Below are 18823 nucleotides of genomic sequence, written 5' to 3'. Positions count from 1 at the left end.
TTCTCAGGAACATCAACCCCACAAGCCTGGCTTTGTTTTCTCACTGTCTTATGTCTCCCTATTGCAATATTAACCTTCTAGGGCAGCGGTCCCAAACCTTTTTGGCACCAGAGACCAGTTTCATGGAAGATAATTTTTCCATGGACCAGGACCAGGTTGGGGGGATAGTTTGGGGATGATTTCAAGTACATTACACTTACTATGTACTTTATTTCTATTAGTATTGCATCAGCCCCACCTCAGATCATCAAGCATTAGATCCTGGAGGTTGGGGACCCCTGTTCTAGGGGACCAAGGACACTGCCTTCTCACCATGTCGTCTCAGCTCCTCACTCCGACAGGAAAAGCCCAGATCATTCTTGTTGGCTTGAGTGTGAAGGAGCCGATGATCCTGGGTTTGGTGCAGGGAGGAGTGAATGGTGATGTTGCAAATCCCTTGATTTATTACCAAAGCTTTCCCCTGGCCCCAAGCAGAATAGAAGGATGCCCCAGAGGCGACAAGGACTGTGGAGTGCGATGCACGGAGCTGACTGGGTCATTGCGTCCTGAGAGTCAGAGCGACTGTCACTGCCACTGATGGTTCATCTTTATTGGTTTCGATGGTGATTCAATGTCATTAGGGATTCAGGTCTCATCTCCATCTCTGAGATCATCTGAATAACAGAGTCATGGGCAAGAGTGGAGACAAGGCATCCACGGGCAGCCTGGATTGGACACTATAAATCTCAGGGGAGAGCCTGGCTTTCCGAGCTGGTAGGTTTGAGGCAGAGCAGAGGCAGCGGAGCTGGCAGTGGTTGCCTTCACCCCAAGTGACCATGAGAGGTGCCACGCAAGTCTCAGTGATACTCCTCTTGGTGACCGTGTCTGACTGTGCCGTGATCACCGGGGTAAGTCGTCCAACATTCTCTCTGCCCTGGGTTTTGGGAGGATGTCAGGGTCTGCATGGGACAGGACCCAGGAACCACACAGGAAGCAAACCAAGGGCATGGGAGCCAGTTCCAGACCACACTTCCGAGAGGCATCTCACAGGGTTTTCACGTTAGTTAGACCTCAATAAAGGGGATCTGCTTCAGAGACACTGTGTAAATCAAATTCTGCTTTCAATAAATGAGGAGAGCATTGCAAATTCTGAAGTTTGGACCTTTGGTCAAAAGAAGGTTTTTGAGCAATAATGAATCTTTTATAAAGTGGATTAGCACTCCCTGATTTATCTTTTGTGTAAATTTTAGTTTTCATGCGTGGTTTGGTTCACATAGCATAGTAAGTTGACTTAATTAAAGGCTGTGACCTTATTTACCTTCTGTTGGGTATGTTTAATCTCTGCTTTCTCTACTCTTAAGAAAGTCGATCTTGAAACTCTTTCTTTCCCATGCAGTTTATATGTTTTAACTCTGTGCCCAGTTGATAGGAATAAAGGTGATGTCAACAATTGGCTAAGTGACCCAGAAACAAGTGTCAGATAACAAGTAGAAATCCAGCCCCACTGTGGGTGCACCCAGGCCGGCACATTGTAATATTCAAGACACCCCAATAGTGGTTCTCCCTCAGAAGCACTCCCTCTCATGGGCACAGGTTGTGTGATGGTGATGGGACCATTCTTATGAAAACAGGAAAGTAATGACTGACCTGGGAGCTTTCTAGATAAAAAGCCACTAGAACAACAACAAAAAAGAGATACATTCACTTTTGTTTCAACTTCCTCCAGCTTTTTACACAGAAAATGGAAATGTAGAGGAGGCCAACCCATTCCTGGAACTGGATTAACTGTAATGTTCACAGAAAGCGAAGTCTCTTTCTTCTCCCTTTTAGAGGAAAAAGACTGAGTTTCAAAGCAGAACAAACATGAAAGGCAAGCCAGTGCTTTTGGGACCCGAAGCATAAATACAACTGTCAGGACAGAATTGTACCTAATGAACGTGAGCTACCGAAGGCTGCCTTCTTCTCGTGCAGCTTGAAGATTGGGAGGGTGAGAGCAGAGGGGAGAAGCCGTGGTTACCCCACCAGGCAGCAGGTTGACCCTGAGTCTGGCCCAGAGGCAGGTCTGGCAGGAGGGAGGGCTTAGAGATGGGAAAATGTCTTCCTAGAAGAGCCTCCAAGCTGACCCTTGGGAAGACAGAGAAGAGGGACACACCAAGCAGACCCACTGCGAGCAGTCAGAGTGGTTAGAGCCACTCCCTCTGCACTCCAAGCCCTGCTGCTGCCCTGTCTGACTCTCAGAAAGAGGCTGGGCTCCACCATCCCCGCAGTGCCCTGCTCCCTAGACCTCGACTGTCCCAAATTCAGTCCTGGAGGGGCCCTCCTCCCAGGGGGGACAGTGATGCCACACCTCTGTGGCAGAAGAGTCATGTGGAGTCCACTCAGCCCTGACCCTGAGCTTTCAGGGACCGGCTGGTGTGTGAGACGTGCCCTCACTAGGTTGGAGACCAGATGACTGCCCCCTGCACCTCCTCTGAGTGTCGAGCAGCCCCAGCATGCCCCACTTTACTGCAGGGCCCCACAAGGCAGCCAGAGGGCACTGCATGGCCCAGTAGAGAAGAAGTGAAGTGAAAGTTGCTCAGTCGTGTCTGACTCTTTGCGACTCCATGGACTATATGGTCCATGGAATTCTCCAGGCCAGAATACTGGAGTGGGTAGCCTTTCTCTTCTCCAGGGGGATCTTCCCAGCTCAGGGATCGAACCCAGGTCTCCCGCATTGCAGGCAGATTCTTTACCAGCTGGGCAACAAGGGAAGCCCCGTGGAAAAGGGCCAACCCAAACCCAGCTCCCAGCTTCAGCTCAGAGAAGCCACAGATCTCTGAAATGGGAAGGTGGGGTGCTTCAACAAGGTGGCCTCTCCTGAGTCTGGAGCAGTTTAGTTCTGTTTTCCTTAATGTAGGCTTTAGCTTAAAGCAGGTTTGTGTGGGTCTTCCCTGGTGGCTCAGATGGTAAAGAATCTGCCTGCAATTCAGGAGAGCCGGGTTCAGTCCCTGGGTTGGAAAGATCCCCTGGAGACAGGAAAGGCAACCAACTCCAGTACTCTTGCCTGGAGAATTCCATGGACAGAAGAGCCTGGCGGTCTACAGTCCATGGGGCTGCAGAGTCAGACACGACTGAGAGACTAAAACACACACAGATGGCACCTTTCAGAAACCAGGCAGGGCTACTCAGCCCCTGCTCTGGGAGCCCAACCCAGAGGAGTCCATCCTAGAGGAGTTACTATTAGTAATCCATTTTACTGGTAGTAAACTAAGGCACAGAGAGGCTAAATAACTTGCCAATTGTCACATAAGGGCCAGGCAGGCCAGCAGAGACACCCTGGGGGGGAAACACCTGTTGGGGGGTGCTGGCCCCTCAGATGAAACTGGGTTTCCAGGGAGGACTGAGGGGGCCGTGGTGGGGAGGAGAGGCACCAGCCCCGAGTACTGCTGGGTGAGGGCTGGAGGGTCCCTGTGCACAGAAACTTGACACCGATCACCCTGGGGTGCAGGCCATTGGGACCCTCCCCCTCGAAGAATTTGAGTTAATTCAATCTCCTTAGCATCCACTAAGCATCTTCTGGTGCTAGAAAAGCTGTCTCCTAAGCTCTAGCCTTGTCAGAGGGGAGCCTCCCCACCGAGTGGCCTCAGAGGAGCTCAGAGCGCTCTCAGATCCAAGTCTGCTGCCCCGCTGAGCCCTGAGTTTCCTGCCTCGACAGGAGCAGGGGTGGCGCTGCTTGGCCCCGGGTGTCCTGGGGGACTGAGGCCTGGGTACCGAGGCCTGGGTTCCGCTCCCAGCACCCCTCTGAAGGGTTTTTGGATGTACTTTCCCTTCTGGTTTCTCTGCAGTGGTGCCCATGGGCACTAACGGCCCCTTTGTCTTCCCCCCCGCAGGCCTGCGAGCGGGATATCCAGTGCAGGGCGGGCACCTGCTGTGCGGTCAGCCTGTGGCTGCGTGGGCTGCGGGTGTGCACCCCGCTGGGGCGGGCAGGAGAGGAGTGCCACCCCGGCAGCCACAAGGTACTGCTCACACTGGCTCAAAGCACAAGGCGCTGGACCAGTGTTCCGACTCTAATCTAGGGATTTCTTGCCACCTCTTTACTTTGGGGGCGGTTGGGGTACAGCAGGGTCCTAATCACGCAGCCTGTTAGACCTAGAGGCTGGAACCCCAGTTCCTCATTTGCTGAAGCCCCTGGGTCTCAGTTACCTCATGCATACAAAGTGGGGAGTAGACTGACATCCCTAAAGTTTCTGTTATGATAAATTCAGATTCTGAGAGTCTCCTGAATGCCCTTTACTGCACAGGGTTCTTCCCTCTAGACTTCCTAGGTAGCTCAGCGGTAAAGAATCCGTCTGCAATGCAGGGGACGAAGGAGATACAGGTTTGATCCCTGGGTTGGGAAGATCCTCTGGAGAAGGGAATGGCAACCCACTCCAGTATTCTTGCCTGGAGAATCCTGTGGACAAAGGAGAATGGCAGGCTACAAGCCATGGGGTGGCAAAGTGTTGGACACGACTGAGTGACTCAGCACGCGCACACATATCCTCCCGTTAAGAACACAACGCAGTAAGACTGTAAAGTGGGTTCCCACCCAGAGCCTGAGTATGAGGGGGTGTGCAGGGTGAGGTTGGCCGGGCCCCCAGGGCATACACTTTAAGAAGACTTACTCCTCTGTGCCCTAGGCATCCAGCACCCACTCTGCTTCCTGAGGAGCCGCATCCCAGAGACCACAGAACGGCCCCAGGGCCTTTTCTGTCAGGTGGATGCGGCAGCACCTGTGGGCTTGCGCCTGCTTCCCTGGGCTTTCTGTGGCCGAGATGCCCTGCAAGCCCCTCTGGGGAGCACGCCTGCACCCAGGAGCATCCTCCAACCATCATCCTCCCTGGCACAGCCCTCCTAGGCGTGAGGAGGCTGAGGCGGGGAGGGAGACAGAGCACAGTCCTTGTAGCCTTGGGGTATTCCCAAAACAGGCAGCAGAGGTAGTAATACACCGAGTGCTTACCACATGCCAATCATCATACTAAGTGATGGTTTTGCACATTTAAACCTCTTTATCATGTAAACCTATTTACAACCATATGTGGTAGCCACTATTATTAACTCCCTTTACGGATAATAAATTGAAGCACAGAGAGGCTAAAAAGCTTGCCGGTTGTCACACAGCTGGGAATTGGCAGACCTAATTTGAGCCCAGGCTGTCCGACTTATCTATGCTCCTAACCCCTCCTACTCACCCTCCTTGAGGAACCCTTAGTGGCTCAGCCTTCCTGTGGGTGTGAGTCACCCGGCAGGGACCCTGTCCTGTGCAGCTACATCCCCGACACCCACACAGGGTGGAGAGTGTAATGGATGAGCTACAGGTGATATTCAATCACCGGTGTGGGTGTGAATTTGTGGGAGAGTGGGTGTGCTGGGTCAGCGGGGGGACCCCGGTGGGTGGTGTGGGGCTTGTGGAGTTTGGGGGATAGGCGGGTGGGCCACATTGCCTAGCGGCTGATCACAGTGTCAGAGCTAGACTGCCTGAGGTCAAACCCTGGCTCCTCCACAAGCTGGCTGTGTGACCTTGGCATGTTACTTAACCTCTCTGTGCCTCAGTTTCCTCCTCTATAAAAGCTATTTTTGGGGTGCTGGGGTGCAGGTGATGAGACATTTCAGCCAGGGCTGGGCCGGCCAGAGGCTCCCCCCGGCAGCCCGCCTCCCTTTGGTGAAGGTGATGTCTACTCTCCTCTCTCTCCCCAGGTCCCCTTCTTCAGAAAACGGCAGCACCACGCCTGCCCCTGCCTGCCCAACCTGCTGTGTTCCCGTGGCCTGGACGGCAGGTACCGTTGCTCCACCAACTTGAAGAACATCAACTTTTAGGAGTGTGTCTGGTCTCAGGACACCCACTGGGGGTGCCAGGCCTCTTTCTGAGCACAGCCTGTGGTGGTCTCCCTTGGACTTTTATTTCTGCGGAAAGGCCCAGCCCTGCATCCCCTCTGCTGTCCCACTCCCTGCACTGCTGACCTACACCCCTGCTCCCCTGCCCACATATGTGCACCGACGCAGACACACGTCACAGGGTTTTACGGTCTGCCCGGCCGGGTTGTGGGGTCCTGGCTGGTGGCTGTGGTCCTGGAGGAAGCCCATGTGCACTGCTGAGGCCGCCTCAGGGGCGGTGAGTAACAGGGACGTACTCCTTCCTTGTGTCTCCCTGCCTGGCCCTTCCTCCACCACAGGTGAACCGTCCTCCCTGGGCCCTGCTGCTCCCCTCCAGCACGTGCACTTCTGCCTGCATCAGTGAGCTCGTGCAAAGTATGGGGCCCCAAGAGGTCAATCGGCCTCCACACGGCTGCTGTGGGTTCAGCCCGCTGGGTCAGAACTGCAGGCCTCCCATGCCCCTCCCAGCACATGTTACCAGTTCCCAGTGAAGCCCCCGATCCTGCTGCCTCCCTGTGAAATGCAGACAGTGGTGGTTCATGAGGCCGTGAGTAAGTTCCCTCCAATAGCCCCCTTCCAAGGGTCAAGAGCACGTCTATGTGTGACCTTGAGGAAGCCTCTGGCCTCTGCTCAGCTGCAGGAGAGATGGGAGCTAGCCGGCAGGCCACTGATTTTGGGCACAGAGGGGACCGTGACCCAGGACCCTGGCCAGGCTGTGTGTGCCCCACTTCTATTATAAATATGGCATCTTCTCTAGAGGCTGAGGGTTGCCTCTAGTTCAGAGCAGTTTGTCTGGGTGTCAGACCACTGGCCTCCATCTGGCGTACAATCCCAGGCCCCCTCAGCACTCTCATCTGGACCCTGCCCAAGACTCGCCCCGGCGTGGTGGTGCCCATAGCCGTGTGCACTGACTACTGGTTGCAGAATAAAAGCATGAACAAGGGTCAAGTGGCCGTGTGTTCCTGCCGTGCCTGGGACGTGGGGAGGGGGCAGGACCGGGCTGTGTCCGGGTAGGAGCGGGATGTGACCGGAATCCCTCCTCCCCTCTGGGGCAACTTTTTGGAGAAAGTGGATACAGGGTCCGTTTGCATGAAGGGTTCGAGGCAGCTCAGTGGGCTCTAGGTGATGAGGAGGGTGTGGCTCAAATGGGTTTCTGGGTTGGAGGCAGGAGGCCTTGTGAGCTACCAGTGAAGCCCAAAGAGTGGCAAAGGCCTGCACAAATGCGCTAGGTTTCCTTCTCAGCTGGTGGAGTCTGGTGCCATCTAGTGGCTGACATGGGGGTGGCACAGAAGAGCTGAGGAGGAATAGATGGCAGCATCAGAAAGAAGGGAGCTCTCAGAGCAGATGGGGACCACTCCCCAGACATCCCGTGTGTTATATTCAATCAGAGATTTAGAGGGACAAAGCTTCCACCTGGGTGAAGAGGCATGCCAGGACACATGTTTAATTGCTCTTTTGCTTCCAGTTCCACCCTACAAATTTCTTTCCTGGAAGCCTCTGTCATCTTCCTGTGAGACATCACCTCTCACGGGTTCTCCAGGATTAGAAAAGTGGTGCTGGATGGGGGTCAGAGGAAAATGATTGGGTGCTGCCCCTCCCGCCACCCCCCACCGCCTGCCAGCCCGTCTGTGTGCAGCAGAGCACTGCATGGGAAGAACCGCTTGTCTTTCCAAATCTTCCTTTTCTCTGCTGGTCTTGATGGTTTGTGCTCCCACCGCCCCCTACTATGAAGTCTGAAGCTCGAGGGCAGTCTAGAACTGTCTGCCTCTCTGTTACTGTCCCTTGTCTCTGACTTCCTTGTCAAATGATCACCAAGCTCTCTTTCTTTTACCTCCTGAAAGTCTCTCGGTTCTGCCCCTGTTCCCTCTAGTCCGGGGCTGTCTGAGCCCTCACCCTGCTTGGTGTGGTTCATGACAACTGTTTCTACCTACTCTCTCTGCCTTCAGTTTCTCCTTAGGATCCACCCCTGCATACCCACCAGTCATCCTTGTAGGCAACAAATTTGCCTGGTTCTTTCCTCATCAAAAATCTCCCAAAAGGCTTCTCTGCAACAAAGGAGAAAGCTTGTCTTGTCCGGAAGCAAAAAGCTCCTTGTGGTCTGGCCCGGCCACCCTCTCTCTGCTCTCCTACTGTCTCCACCAGCCCTCCCAACCTCAGGACTGTCTTGGTTTGTGGAAGACGCCACGTGTATCTTTGCCCAGGCCGTTCCCTCTGTGGGGAATGCCCTGCTTTCCTCTCATGTCCTGTGACTTCAAGGAATCGTGCAGATTAACCCACATGCGTCCCTCACCTCCACCTGCATCCATCGACACAGAGTGACTGGGACACACCTCAGGCCCTGAGTTGACCCTTGTTCTTAGAAAGCTCTCATGTTTCAGTCAGCCTCCACCGCAGCAGAAAGAAGGGCAGTGTCTGAGTCCTGTTTGTGTCCCCAGGCTTGAATGGTGAAGGTCGTGGCTGGAGCAGCTGCACAGCCGGAGGACAGAGGCTTGGGACAGCTGACCCTGGATAGGAATAAGGGTGAAACAGGATCCACTCCTTGTTGGCTTCCCCCTCGGTCCTCTGACACCCCTCTCGAACTCCATAAACTTCCACTGATGTTTTCCACTCAAAGTTTATAAAGAAAGCCTCCTGTGGGAGCCTGGAGCCTGCCACAAGCCTGAGAGAACAGTGTGTGGGCCTCAAAGGGACCACTGGGCCTAGGACAACTGGAAGGTAACAATTTGGGGCCCTCCATCTAGAATATTCTTTCTTGTGTTAGACCCCTACTTGGAAGGCTCTACTGCCCATGGATCATAGGTATATTAGATTTATTTAAGTATGAGTATGACTTGGAGGAAAAATATGGGTATGGTTTTTAAAAGGGATCAGAGCCCCCAGAGTGGGCTTACGTTGTCAGGGGCAGGAAAAGGCCCTGGCCTAGTGAGGACAGAGGGGCCTTAATTTGGGGACTGAAGATTAGTGAGGAGGATTAGCTGGATCTAAGCAGAGAGACAGGCTGATGAGTAAGAAGCCGTGGGCATAGCTCTGACAGAGACAAGGCACAGAGAAACCTGTGAGGTTTCGTCATGAAACTAAGCCCCAAAGACCAAGTAAACAAATCTGTCAAATGGCAGCTTGACATTTTCTTGTCATTTTGCATTTAGCTCGTTTGGCAACTCTCACAGAATTAGCAGCAAAGTTACCTTGCTACTGGGTGACACAGCAGTAACAGCACAGACTTTGAGTTTGGACCCTGGTCAGGCTATTTATTAGACAGGAACTGTGGACAAGTTACTAAGCCTCTCTACCTCAGTTTCCCCATCTGTAAAATGGGCAAGAATAATAATAATAGTGTAACTGAGCAGGATCCTATGGGTTTTGCCTGGACAGACATCTCCATGTCCTCTGACTGCCTCTTATTTGTAGAAAAACTTTCACCTCCTAGGCCTTGCTAGAGTTCCAAAGAATAAATTTTATTTGAGAAGTGAGAAAATGCAGAAAGGAAAACAGTCAAATGAGACAAATAATAATTGTTCAGCCATTAAACAAAGTCAAGGACATTTAGTTCCCCCTCAGGGGCTCTACATAGTATCTTGAGCCATATCCTTTGAGTTGTTTTGCAGATACTGAAACCCCCACCAGGTGGAAGAAGTTAACTGACTGTATGCTGCCTGGAAGCACAGAGACCTCAGACAGGCTGGAACCAGAAGGTTGATGATGTTGACTCCCCATGACCTCACTACTAACCAAAAGAAGAATGTCTATGAGCTGATTACACACCCTGCAACCCTCTCCCTCACCCTGTCTTTATTTTATTTTTCTGGCTGTGCCTTGTGGCATGCGGGATCTTAGTTCCTCACCCAGGAATTAAACCCATGCCCCCTGCAGTGGAAGCATGGACCATCAGGGAACTCCTGTTTACCTTGTGTTTAAAAGCCTGCCCCTGGAAAGCCAATGGGGAGTTCGGATCTTCTGAGTCTCAGCTGCCAGGACTTCTTGTTTGGTGCCCTGAAATAAACCCTGTACTTTGCTTCACCACAACCTGTCTTGGCTCTACTGCACTTGGGCAAAGGGTCCCAAGTTTGGTTCAGTAACAATAGTATCTGCCCCTTTGGGTTGGTGTCAGGATGTTAGTGCACAAGAAGAGCTTAGGGCGGCCTTGGCCAGTGGAAGCTCCATGGGCATGTTTTATACATTTTTTGTTTATTTATGAAGACGTCCCATTAACACTGGGATCTGTCTGCCTGGCTCACTAAGCCAGTTACCTGAGGCATCTCCCCTGTGAGAGACTCAAAACTGCCGAGGAGAAACAAACACCTGCTCTTGGATGCGTTTCACTTTCCCAGAATTTGAACGCAGTAGGAAGAAATCTCAGTTTGTTCAGCCTGTGTGCCATTATTATGATGTAGTTTAAAAGCGCAGGTTTATGTGGGAAAAGCTTAATAACACTCCGTTTGGGAACATAGCTACACAAATCTTATCTAAGAGCTTCTTAATACCGTGCTTAAACATATGAGTCACTGTTTCCAAGTGAAATGGAATGTTTGCTCAATATGGGCTATGATCTTAATACTGCGTTATACAATTTTTTTTTTTCTAGGAAAAGCATAAGGAGTGTGGGCTCTGAATTTTATTCTGGCTGTTCTCAGATTGTGTTCAAATTAAACCTGCCAACGCATGTGTGTCCCCTGAGATAAGCATCTCAGGGCTGGTGACCCCAGGACTAGGAAATGTCGTTTACCCTGTAGACTTGCAGTTTCCAAACCTTAGTGTACATAGAAGCCCAAAGGGTGATGTTAAAATTCTGAGTCTCTGGGTTACCTCCAGAGACTCAGATTCAGTGGGGCCTACAACAAGCCCCCCTCCAGCTGTGACCAATGCTGGTGATCCCGGTGCCTCCCTTTCCCAAGAAACGCTGCCTGACCCTGTCTGTCTCCCCAACCTCCAGAGGAAATAAACATACAATGAAAGTTCTACTTTTCCCCCAAGGGACCAAGAGACTAGTTTCCATTAGGAAAAGCACCAGTCAAGCTAGAGCGTGGGCTTAATATTAAAACAAGGACGAGCAGGACAGGAGGGAAGGCAGGGAGAATGTGATGGGGTCTGCATCCATCCAGAATTAGGTTTCAAAGTTTGTGCAACTGTCCCTGAGGAAACCTCAATCGCTGAAGTGAAACCAAGGGGGAAGAGGAACACAAGGAGGGGGCCACTGTGAGGAGAGAGGGGAGGCCCCCCATGGGGCTATAATTTCCGCTCACTTGAGGGCGGACAGCTGGGGCCCCACCTGGAGGCTGGGAAGCCCTGCAGGTGAGGAGGCGGCTCTGGCTGCCCCGAGGCCCCAGCCAAGAGGCAAACACGTGTCCTACATATGTTTCCAGGCCCCCATCTGGGGCCCAGCTGTGGAAACCTGGACCTGAGCTGCCAAACGGGATGCTCTGTGTCAGCAGGGGATGTTTGGGAGACGGGGCAGCAGAAAATGGGGCCCAGGCCCCGTGGCTCGGAGTTGTCCTGCCCTAGGAGCCTGCTGGGGATGGAGAACTTCACAAGGAGCCCCTGGGCCGAGGCAGCCCACAGCTCACTCCCAGGTGTGGGGAGGGGACACACCTCTGAGAGCTCACTGTGGGAACTGCCTACCTGACCTCACTAGCTTCCAGGAAGGGACACTGAGAAGGGGTTCAATGAGGCCCTGGGAGAGGCAAAGGGACGACTGTTTTTGGGGTCGGGTAGAATTACGCTCTTGGGAGGATTTGGTCCCATTGGGGTGCTGAGCGCCAGCCGGGCTCCCTGTAGAGTCTCCGGCCCCAGTGTCCTCACTGGCAAGGGCAGCTGTGAGGTAACTAAGGAGTGCTGTCGGTGGGCTGCTCTCCAGGTGTTTGTTCCTTCCTTCCATGAGGGCCTGTGGGCACTTCTGATCCTGGGCAAGGCTACCTACAGCCACCACGGCCCCGGACAGCCTGCACTGTCCTAGGAGCCCTGGGCCAGGGGAGACCCATGGGGATGGCAAAGTCTGGGGGCGGGGAAGGGCTTCGCTGTTTGCCCCAGAGATGTCCTGAGCCCCTGGGGAGCTTGGGATGATCAGAAATAGGGTCCTGTGCTGCCCCTAGCATCTCCCAGCTTCCCTCCCAGATGCTGCCCTCCCCAGCCCCCACCTGCCTTCTGCCCTCCACGGCATGCTCTGTCCTCCCTCTGCCCTTCCGTCTGATGGTCCTGCCCCTCCCGGTGACACTGGGGCCAAAGGCTCAGATTCTCAGCTCAGCTCTGTTAGGGCTGAGGCCGCTCTCAGAGTGTGTTTACACCTCTGCTACATGTGGACAGCAACTCTGGCCATCTCGCCAGTTCGTTGTGAGGTAGACCCCACAGCAATGTGGCCCCAACCCTCCCTGGTGGTGGAGCACGGTGGGGGTTGTTCATTAGGTACCCAGAGTCCTGTGTTCCATCGCAGAGATGCTGGGTCCTAATTCCTGGAAAGGGGACCTTTAGGAAGCTGGGGTTTTAGCCACAGGAAGAATGTTGGAAAGGTATTGAGCAAGGAGACCCCAGGGACTCCCTCTTCTTGGGGTGATCTTGGCTCTGCCCACCACTAGCTGCCTGGGGAACCTCAGGGAAACAGCTTCTTTAACCTTCCTCCTCAGTGAAATGGCGTTCCCACTGGGATTCCCTTTGCAGGGTTGTCGTGAGGCTGGAATGAGGTGGTGCGAATCCCAGGCCCAGTGAGCTTGTGTACGGACAGCACTCTGCAGGCTGATAGAGGACTTTTTCTGCCCATAGAAAGTGGGTTTTGTGCCCCTTCAATAAAGGATGGTGTCTGCACTAATCAGTCACCAAGAGCAAGTACAGAAACTGGGTGTTGAACTTAGCGCAGGATGAAACAGCCTGAGCCCCGTCCCACCTCACCTAGCATGAAATAGGCTAGGTGGGAGGCAGGCTGACCTCCTCCAGGGAGGAAGCCATCAGAGCCACTCTAGAACCCTCCCTCCCAGTACACCTCTGGTGTCTTTTTAATTTTTTTTAAATGTTTTAAACACCATCCCAAATAGACCCACCCAGGACTTTAGTGCCCAAGGCAGCCCCCTTCATTCCATAATCCGCCGCATGGAGTCAGCCTGTTTGGTTCAAGGTGAAGATTTTAACCCAGGCTATTTATAATTCCCGCGATGGAGCGGGTGTCAGTTTCAAAGCAGTCATGCCAGATGTCGGTTTGGAAGCTGAAAGGGAGACAAGCATTATTATAAATTAATGTTGCCAGTGATTAATATTTGATATTTTAAACACACATTCATCTGGGAGGAAAAAAATCCCCTTTAATTAGCGTGGCCGGCTGTCATGCAATCCTCCCCTTGACGACGGGCTGCCACAGGTCTTCCGGTGTAGCTTCAGGCAAAGATCTGACTGAGGGAAGAAAAAATGAGCCATGAAGTCAGGTTGTCTGTAGACTTGCCTCTTCAGGCGGGTTCTGTCAGGCTTGGGCATCCTGCACTGCCTTCACTCAGCCCATCCTTTCTCCTCTGTGCCTCCCGCTCCAGTTCTGGGCTGGAAAAATCACAGGTTGGTTCCATCACAGCCTAGAAGTTAGGATTTCTTTTGAGTCTGGGCTCTGCCCGAGAGTGAGGAGGCTCACTGGAGGCCGACGATGTGGGCTTGCCTGCAGACCTGTCTTATTTTGTCTGCACAGTGTAAATAAAGTGACTTGTATTTAAAATTTGGTATATTTCCCCCAAACCCACATTTCCTATCAAAGTGTTAAAGTGGAAGTGTTAGTCTGTCAGTCGTGTCCGATTCTTTGCGACCCTGTGGGCTGAAAACTGCCAGGTTCCTCTGTCCATGAGATTTTTCAGGCAAGAATACTGGAGTGGGTTGCCATTTCCTTCTCCAGGGAGTCTTTCAGACCCAGGGATCGAACTCGGGTCTCCTGCATTGCAGGCAGATTCTCTACCATTTGAGAATGTGGGAAGCCCCTACATTTCTTATACCTCTTAGAAAATGATGAATCCTGGCATCCTGGAATTGGGTTCCCACAGTGGCACTAACTGGAGGGTGTGGTATTCAGCTGTAGAGGGTTGTTTAGACACATCTGAACTCGCCACACCTGTGTCGAGGTCTCTGCCACACCTTCCTTAGGGTGGCCACCGAGTGACCGGGGTTTCCATCTGATCTGAAAATAATTTGTTTGATCTACACAGCGCTGGCTGCGTTATGCTTAAAATTTTTGGAAGGCAATTAAATTAACTGTGTATTTCTATTTTTTGATATTTACTTTAAAAATTAGAATTGGAAACACAGTCTAGAGTACCATATAGGCGCATATCATATGACTTGCTTTACCCATAATTTAGTTAAAGCGAAGATTCTCTGGTAGAATCTTTGGCAGATGATTTCTCCATTACCTGCCTGGCCCCTGTGGGCATCTGAGCTTTCTCCTAGTGCTCAGTGTCACCAATCCTCAGGTTTCTTATCCATTAAATGAGACCCAAGCAGGGTGGAATGGAAAGATCATGGGTTTTGGAGTCAAACTGGTCCTGGATTGAAATCCTGGCAGTATCCTATTCTGATTTGGGAGCTGGGTAAGTGACAACTTTGTTAAGCTTCATTTTTCTCATTTGTAAAATATGGGTAAAGATATCCACCCTGTATGTTTTTGGTGGTGATTAGAAGAGAGGAGAAAAATATTAATAATAAGAGCTTATGTTTTTTTAATGCCTACTGTCCACTAAGGGGTTTCCCTGGTGGCTCAGTGGTAAAGAATCCCCCTGCCAATGCAGGAGACTCATGTTCAATCCCTGGGTGGGGAAGATCCCCTAGAGGAGGAAATGGCAACCCACTGCAGTATTCCTTCCTGGGAAATCCCATGAACAGAGGTGCGTGGCAGACTATAGTTCATGGGGTCACAAAAAAGTCGAACACGACTTAGTGATTAAATACCAAGAAGCACATACCATAAATTTAGCATGCTAATCATTTTAAGTGTACAGTTCAGGGGCATTAAGTACATTTGCATTCTGTGCAGCCATCATTACCTCCATCTCCAGACCTATTTTCATCTTGCAAAACTGAAAAATCTATACCCATTAAACAATTATGCCCCATTTCCTTCCTCCCCCCAGGCCCTGACAACCACCATTCTGCTTTCTGTCTTTATGAATCTGACTTCTCTAAGTACACCATACAAGAGAAAATAAAGCAGGTGTGGTCAGATTTCAACATTTTTGATATCTGAGTTGAGGGTATCAGGAATTCTTTGTACTATTTCCGTACAATTTATTTCTAAATTATTTCTAAATAAAAAGATTTTAAAGACTGAGACAATCCAAAGACCTCTTCAAATAAATTCCATAGTCATAAATTTGACATTCAGCACATTCAGAAGTTAGAAACCAAACAGCAATGGAGCATGCTACTCAATACCCAGAGCCCCACTCCAGGGAAAGCTATTGAGCTTGGGTTTTGGGAAGAGGGGCTGGCAGGTCACTCCTAAATCCCATGTGGGGTTGCTTTTCAAGTAGGGAGTTGAAAAGAGGAGGAAAAGTGGGGGGAAGAGAAGAAGAAAGGGATGCGAAGATTCTCTGGTAGAAACCAGGCCCCTCCCAACGGTTCCTCCACTTTCACAAGATGCCTGCACAACACGATGGGACAAACCAGGGCTAAAAGGGGACAGAGAAGTTGGCCGTGGAGAACACGAGCCACTGCAGGACAACAACACAGAATCTCTCTGTCATGCATCTTGAGATCATGAATGTCTGCATTATAAATACAGTTTTAAAGAATCACTAAATAGTTGGGGAGGAGAACTCAATCCAAAACTTCAACTTCAAAAGCTTCATGACATTGGGTTTGGCAATGATTTCTTGCATTTGATGCCAAAAGTACAAGCAAAGAAACAAATTAGATTACAGCGAAACAAACAAAAAACATTTGTATATCAAAGGACACGTCAACAGAGTGAAACTGCAATCCGCTGAATGGGAGAAAATATTTGCAAACCAAATACCTAATAAGGGGTTAACATCCAGAATATGCAAAGAATTCCTGCAAGTAAACAACAGGTAAAAAAACAAGTATTGAAGCCAGAAATTGACATCAATACAAAACTATTACTTAATGTTGACCAAATCCTCTTTCCCAACTATTTGGTGATTCCTTAAAATTGTGTTTATAAAGCAAAACACGATCTTAAGATGCATGACCCAGGGATCCAGAGACTTGGTTTGCTGGGGACCCTGAGTCCTGCGTTGGAGTTGGGGGAGGTCACTTTTACCCCTCCCTCTCTCCCATTCTATTCAGGAAGCTGGAATGGGCTTCCCCATTGCATTTTCCCATAACTCACAATGTGCTCTCCTGTGTGTGCCGGGGGCCAGGTCCCCAGCCCCAGTGTTCTCATGAGAGGACCCAGCAATTCTGTGATGTGTTGGGCAGACATTCCCAGGGCTCAGGTCACTTGATGCAGAACAAACAGAGGTATGGGTTTGGAGTCTGGGAGTTGGTCTGTCCCAGATTTCTGCTGACCAAGACTGGAGGACTGGCCAGTATGTCACTCACAGGGATCCCTTTGTGGTCAGGAGGCGACAAGGGTGGGGACTTCCACATGTGCCAGCGGTATTTTCCAACGTGTTTTCCAGGTTTCCGGCCTTCTGAGATCTCTCTCCGGTGAGCCGTTGCAGTTCCTCTGTCCTGCATTAAAGACCCCTGGACTCCTCCCATCTTCTTCAGCCCGAGGCTTGCTGAGTGTGGATGTAATGTGGTCATCTTTGCTGAACTATAGGGTTTTGGTGCTGGGAGGGTCATGTGGTCAAACTAAGAGTATGCACCCCCAAGAATCATATTTTGAATAATATTTTGAGGTACTGATCTATTATTTTTAAAAAATCCTCCCATTTTCTCTTTTCTCTTTTCCTCAGGAAAGGAAAAGCCAGCTCTGCCTCTGTTTGCCTTAGGGAAGACGTGGGCAAGGCAGAAAGCAGAAGGGACTGGCAGAGCAGGACGTTTCTCCTGAAGCCCTGGAAGGACCTGAGGCCCCTCAGAGGATGTAGAAGCAGAGGCAGGGGACGCAGGCAGATTCTGAGTGGTGGGGACCCAGATCCTGCTTCTTGGTGGTGGTGCAGGGAGAAGGCAAGGTCAGGGTGGAGGGTCCGTGTGATTTGTCTGGGGGAATATGACCGCAGCGACTTCCAGAAGACTGGGTTGGCTCAGGTGAGATATGGAGGCAACAGGAACCCAGGTAGAGACAAAGGAAGACCGCCACGCACCCCCTACCCCTTGCAAACTTGACCAGCTGGAGAGTCATGTGCATCAAAGCACACCTGCGGGGTGCTGCAAAAACGGCTGAGGTTAACTGGCCCCTCAGTCTGGAAGGCTGGGGGCACAGTGCAGAAATTCAGTTGACTCCTAGAGCAGGAAAAAGAACTGCTGTTTTGGACACAGCAGAGATTGAGACCGGCTCTGTGAGCTTGTGAAGCCCATATTTCACAGACGAAGAATTGAAGCTGGGGAATGACTGAGATGTTCAAGGTCACACAACCTCAGTCGTTTATGCCACCCATTTGTAGGATGCCTAACGAATAGCAGCACTAGACTCTTATCTTTGACCCTCACATGACCCTCTCAGTGTCACTGTCTCTAGTCTACAGAAGAAGAAACCGAGGCATTGAGAAGTAAAGGGATTCACTCAAGGTCACACCCCCACATGGCCAGGGTTCAAGCCCAGGATTGTCCCACACATACTTTCCAGAAACCATGCTCCCCTGCAAACCAATGCTGGTAGAAGAGGTGCCTGGTTCTTTGGATCACAGCAGGGTCACCAACCAGAATCAATCTTTCCTCCACTTGACTGTGGGCTCCCTGGAGGTGGAGATGAAATAAGCCCCCCATCTCCACACAGTGTGAGCTCATAGGAGATGCTCAGGGAAGGGTGCATGTTTGACCTTGTTGCTGCTTATGTCTGAGTGGAGGTCACAATGTTGGGTACCCTGGAGTGGCTGTCCCTGGGCCCTGATTTCATTTGAACCACTTTTGTGGGTCAGTTCCCTGACACAAGGAATCTAGACCAAGGAGAGTTGTCCCCACCTGGCTCTGGGTAACCACTGATGAAATCTTATCGTGGCTTTTCAAAAAGCTTTTTGAAGTGTTTGGCCTGCTTCCCGGGGATTAGCAGTCCTAACAGTCCTAACATCCTGTGCAGTCTGAGGCAGCCTTCCTGATAGCGTGCACTTGAATGCTGTTAGAATGATCCCAATCTTGTGAATAAACATGGAAAAACCAGTGCTTTGGTTCTTGGCTTTGAGGGTCACCCTCCAGGGGAGAGGGGGCTGAGCCTGAGTTTCAAGGCTTATTGTCCAGGAGTGTTTGCTGCTGGGTCATGCTGGGCCACTGGCAACGTGGAGCTGGTGGGGGGGGGAGATGTTGGGGGGGTGGGGTACCATACTCCTGCCTCATGTGCTGACACCCACAGGTCCCAGCCCCAGATGCTACAGATGGGCCCACTGCTCATAAGTGTGACTGTCCCAAGGGATGTCCAGAGGTTGTGAGCAGTGAGCTTGAAGCAGTGCTGCCCCAGACTTGACATTGTAAACTCATGACCCACCCCGCTCTTGCCCCCATAACTTGTCAGGCCCTGTGGTAAGCTATAGCACATCAGACCAGGAGTCTTGTGACAGGATTTTTTTTATGTTCAAGCTCTTTTTCCTTATGAGCAAGAACTCTAACCTCTCCGAGCCTCCATCTCCTCATCTGAGGACATGATAAAGATGCGACCGTCTATTTATTCCTTAAGTGGTGGCAAGATCAGTTGTCCATTCATCTGCTCAACCAAGCATTTATTGAGCATCCACCATGTGTCAATGCTGTGCTGTGCTTAGTTGCTTAGTCATGTCTGACTCTTTGCAACCCCATAGACTCCTCTGTCCATGGGATTCTCCAGGCAAGAATACCGGAGTGAGTTGCCATTACCCCTCCAGGGGATCTTCCCAACCCAGGGATC

The 18823-nt window shown here is 51.2% G+C and overlaps 1 protein-coding gene across 1 annotated transcript; it reads left to right on the top strand.

Annotated features, from left to right (window-relative positions):
- The first annotated feature begins 255 nt into the window (after nucleotides 1–255).
- PROK1 (prokineticin 1) lies at nucleotides 256–6768 on the top strand. The gene is made up of 3 exons (XM_061413236.1): nucleotides 256–887; nucleotides 3849–3974; nucleotides 5695–6768. Exons 1-3 carry the CDS (start codon nucleotides 816–818, stop codon nucleotides 5812–5814), a joined length of 318 nt encoding a protein of 105 aa, XP_061269220.1. The 5' UTR covers nucleotides 256–815; the 3' UTR covers nucleotides 5815–6768.
- The last annotated feature ends 12055 nt before the right edge of the window (nucleotides 6769–18823 follow it).

This window comes from Bos javanicus, chromosome 3 (genome assembly GCF_032452875.1).
Source record: "Bos javanicus breed banteng chromosome 3, ARS-OSU_banteng_1.0, whole genome shotgun sequence".
Taxonomy (NCBI): domain Eukaryota; kingdom Metazoa; phylum Chordata; class Mammalia; order Artiodactyla; family Bovidae; genus Bos; species Bos javanicus.
The sequence above is the reverse complement of the archived record's forward strand: the minus strand, read 5'-3'. Positions and strand labels throughout refer to the sequence as shown.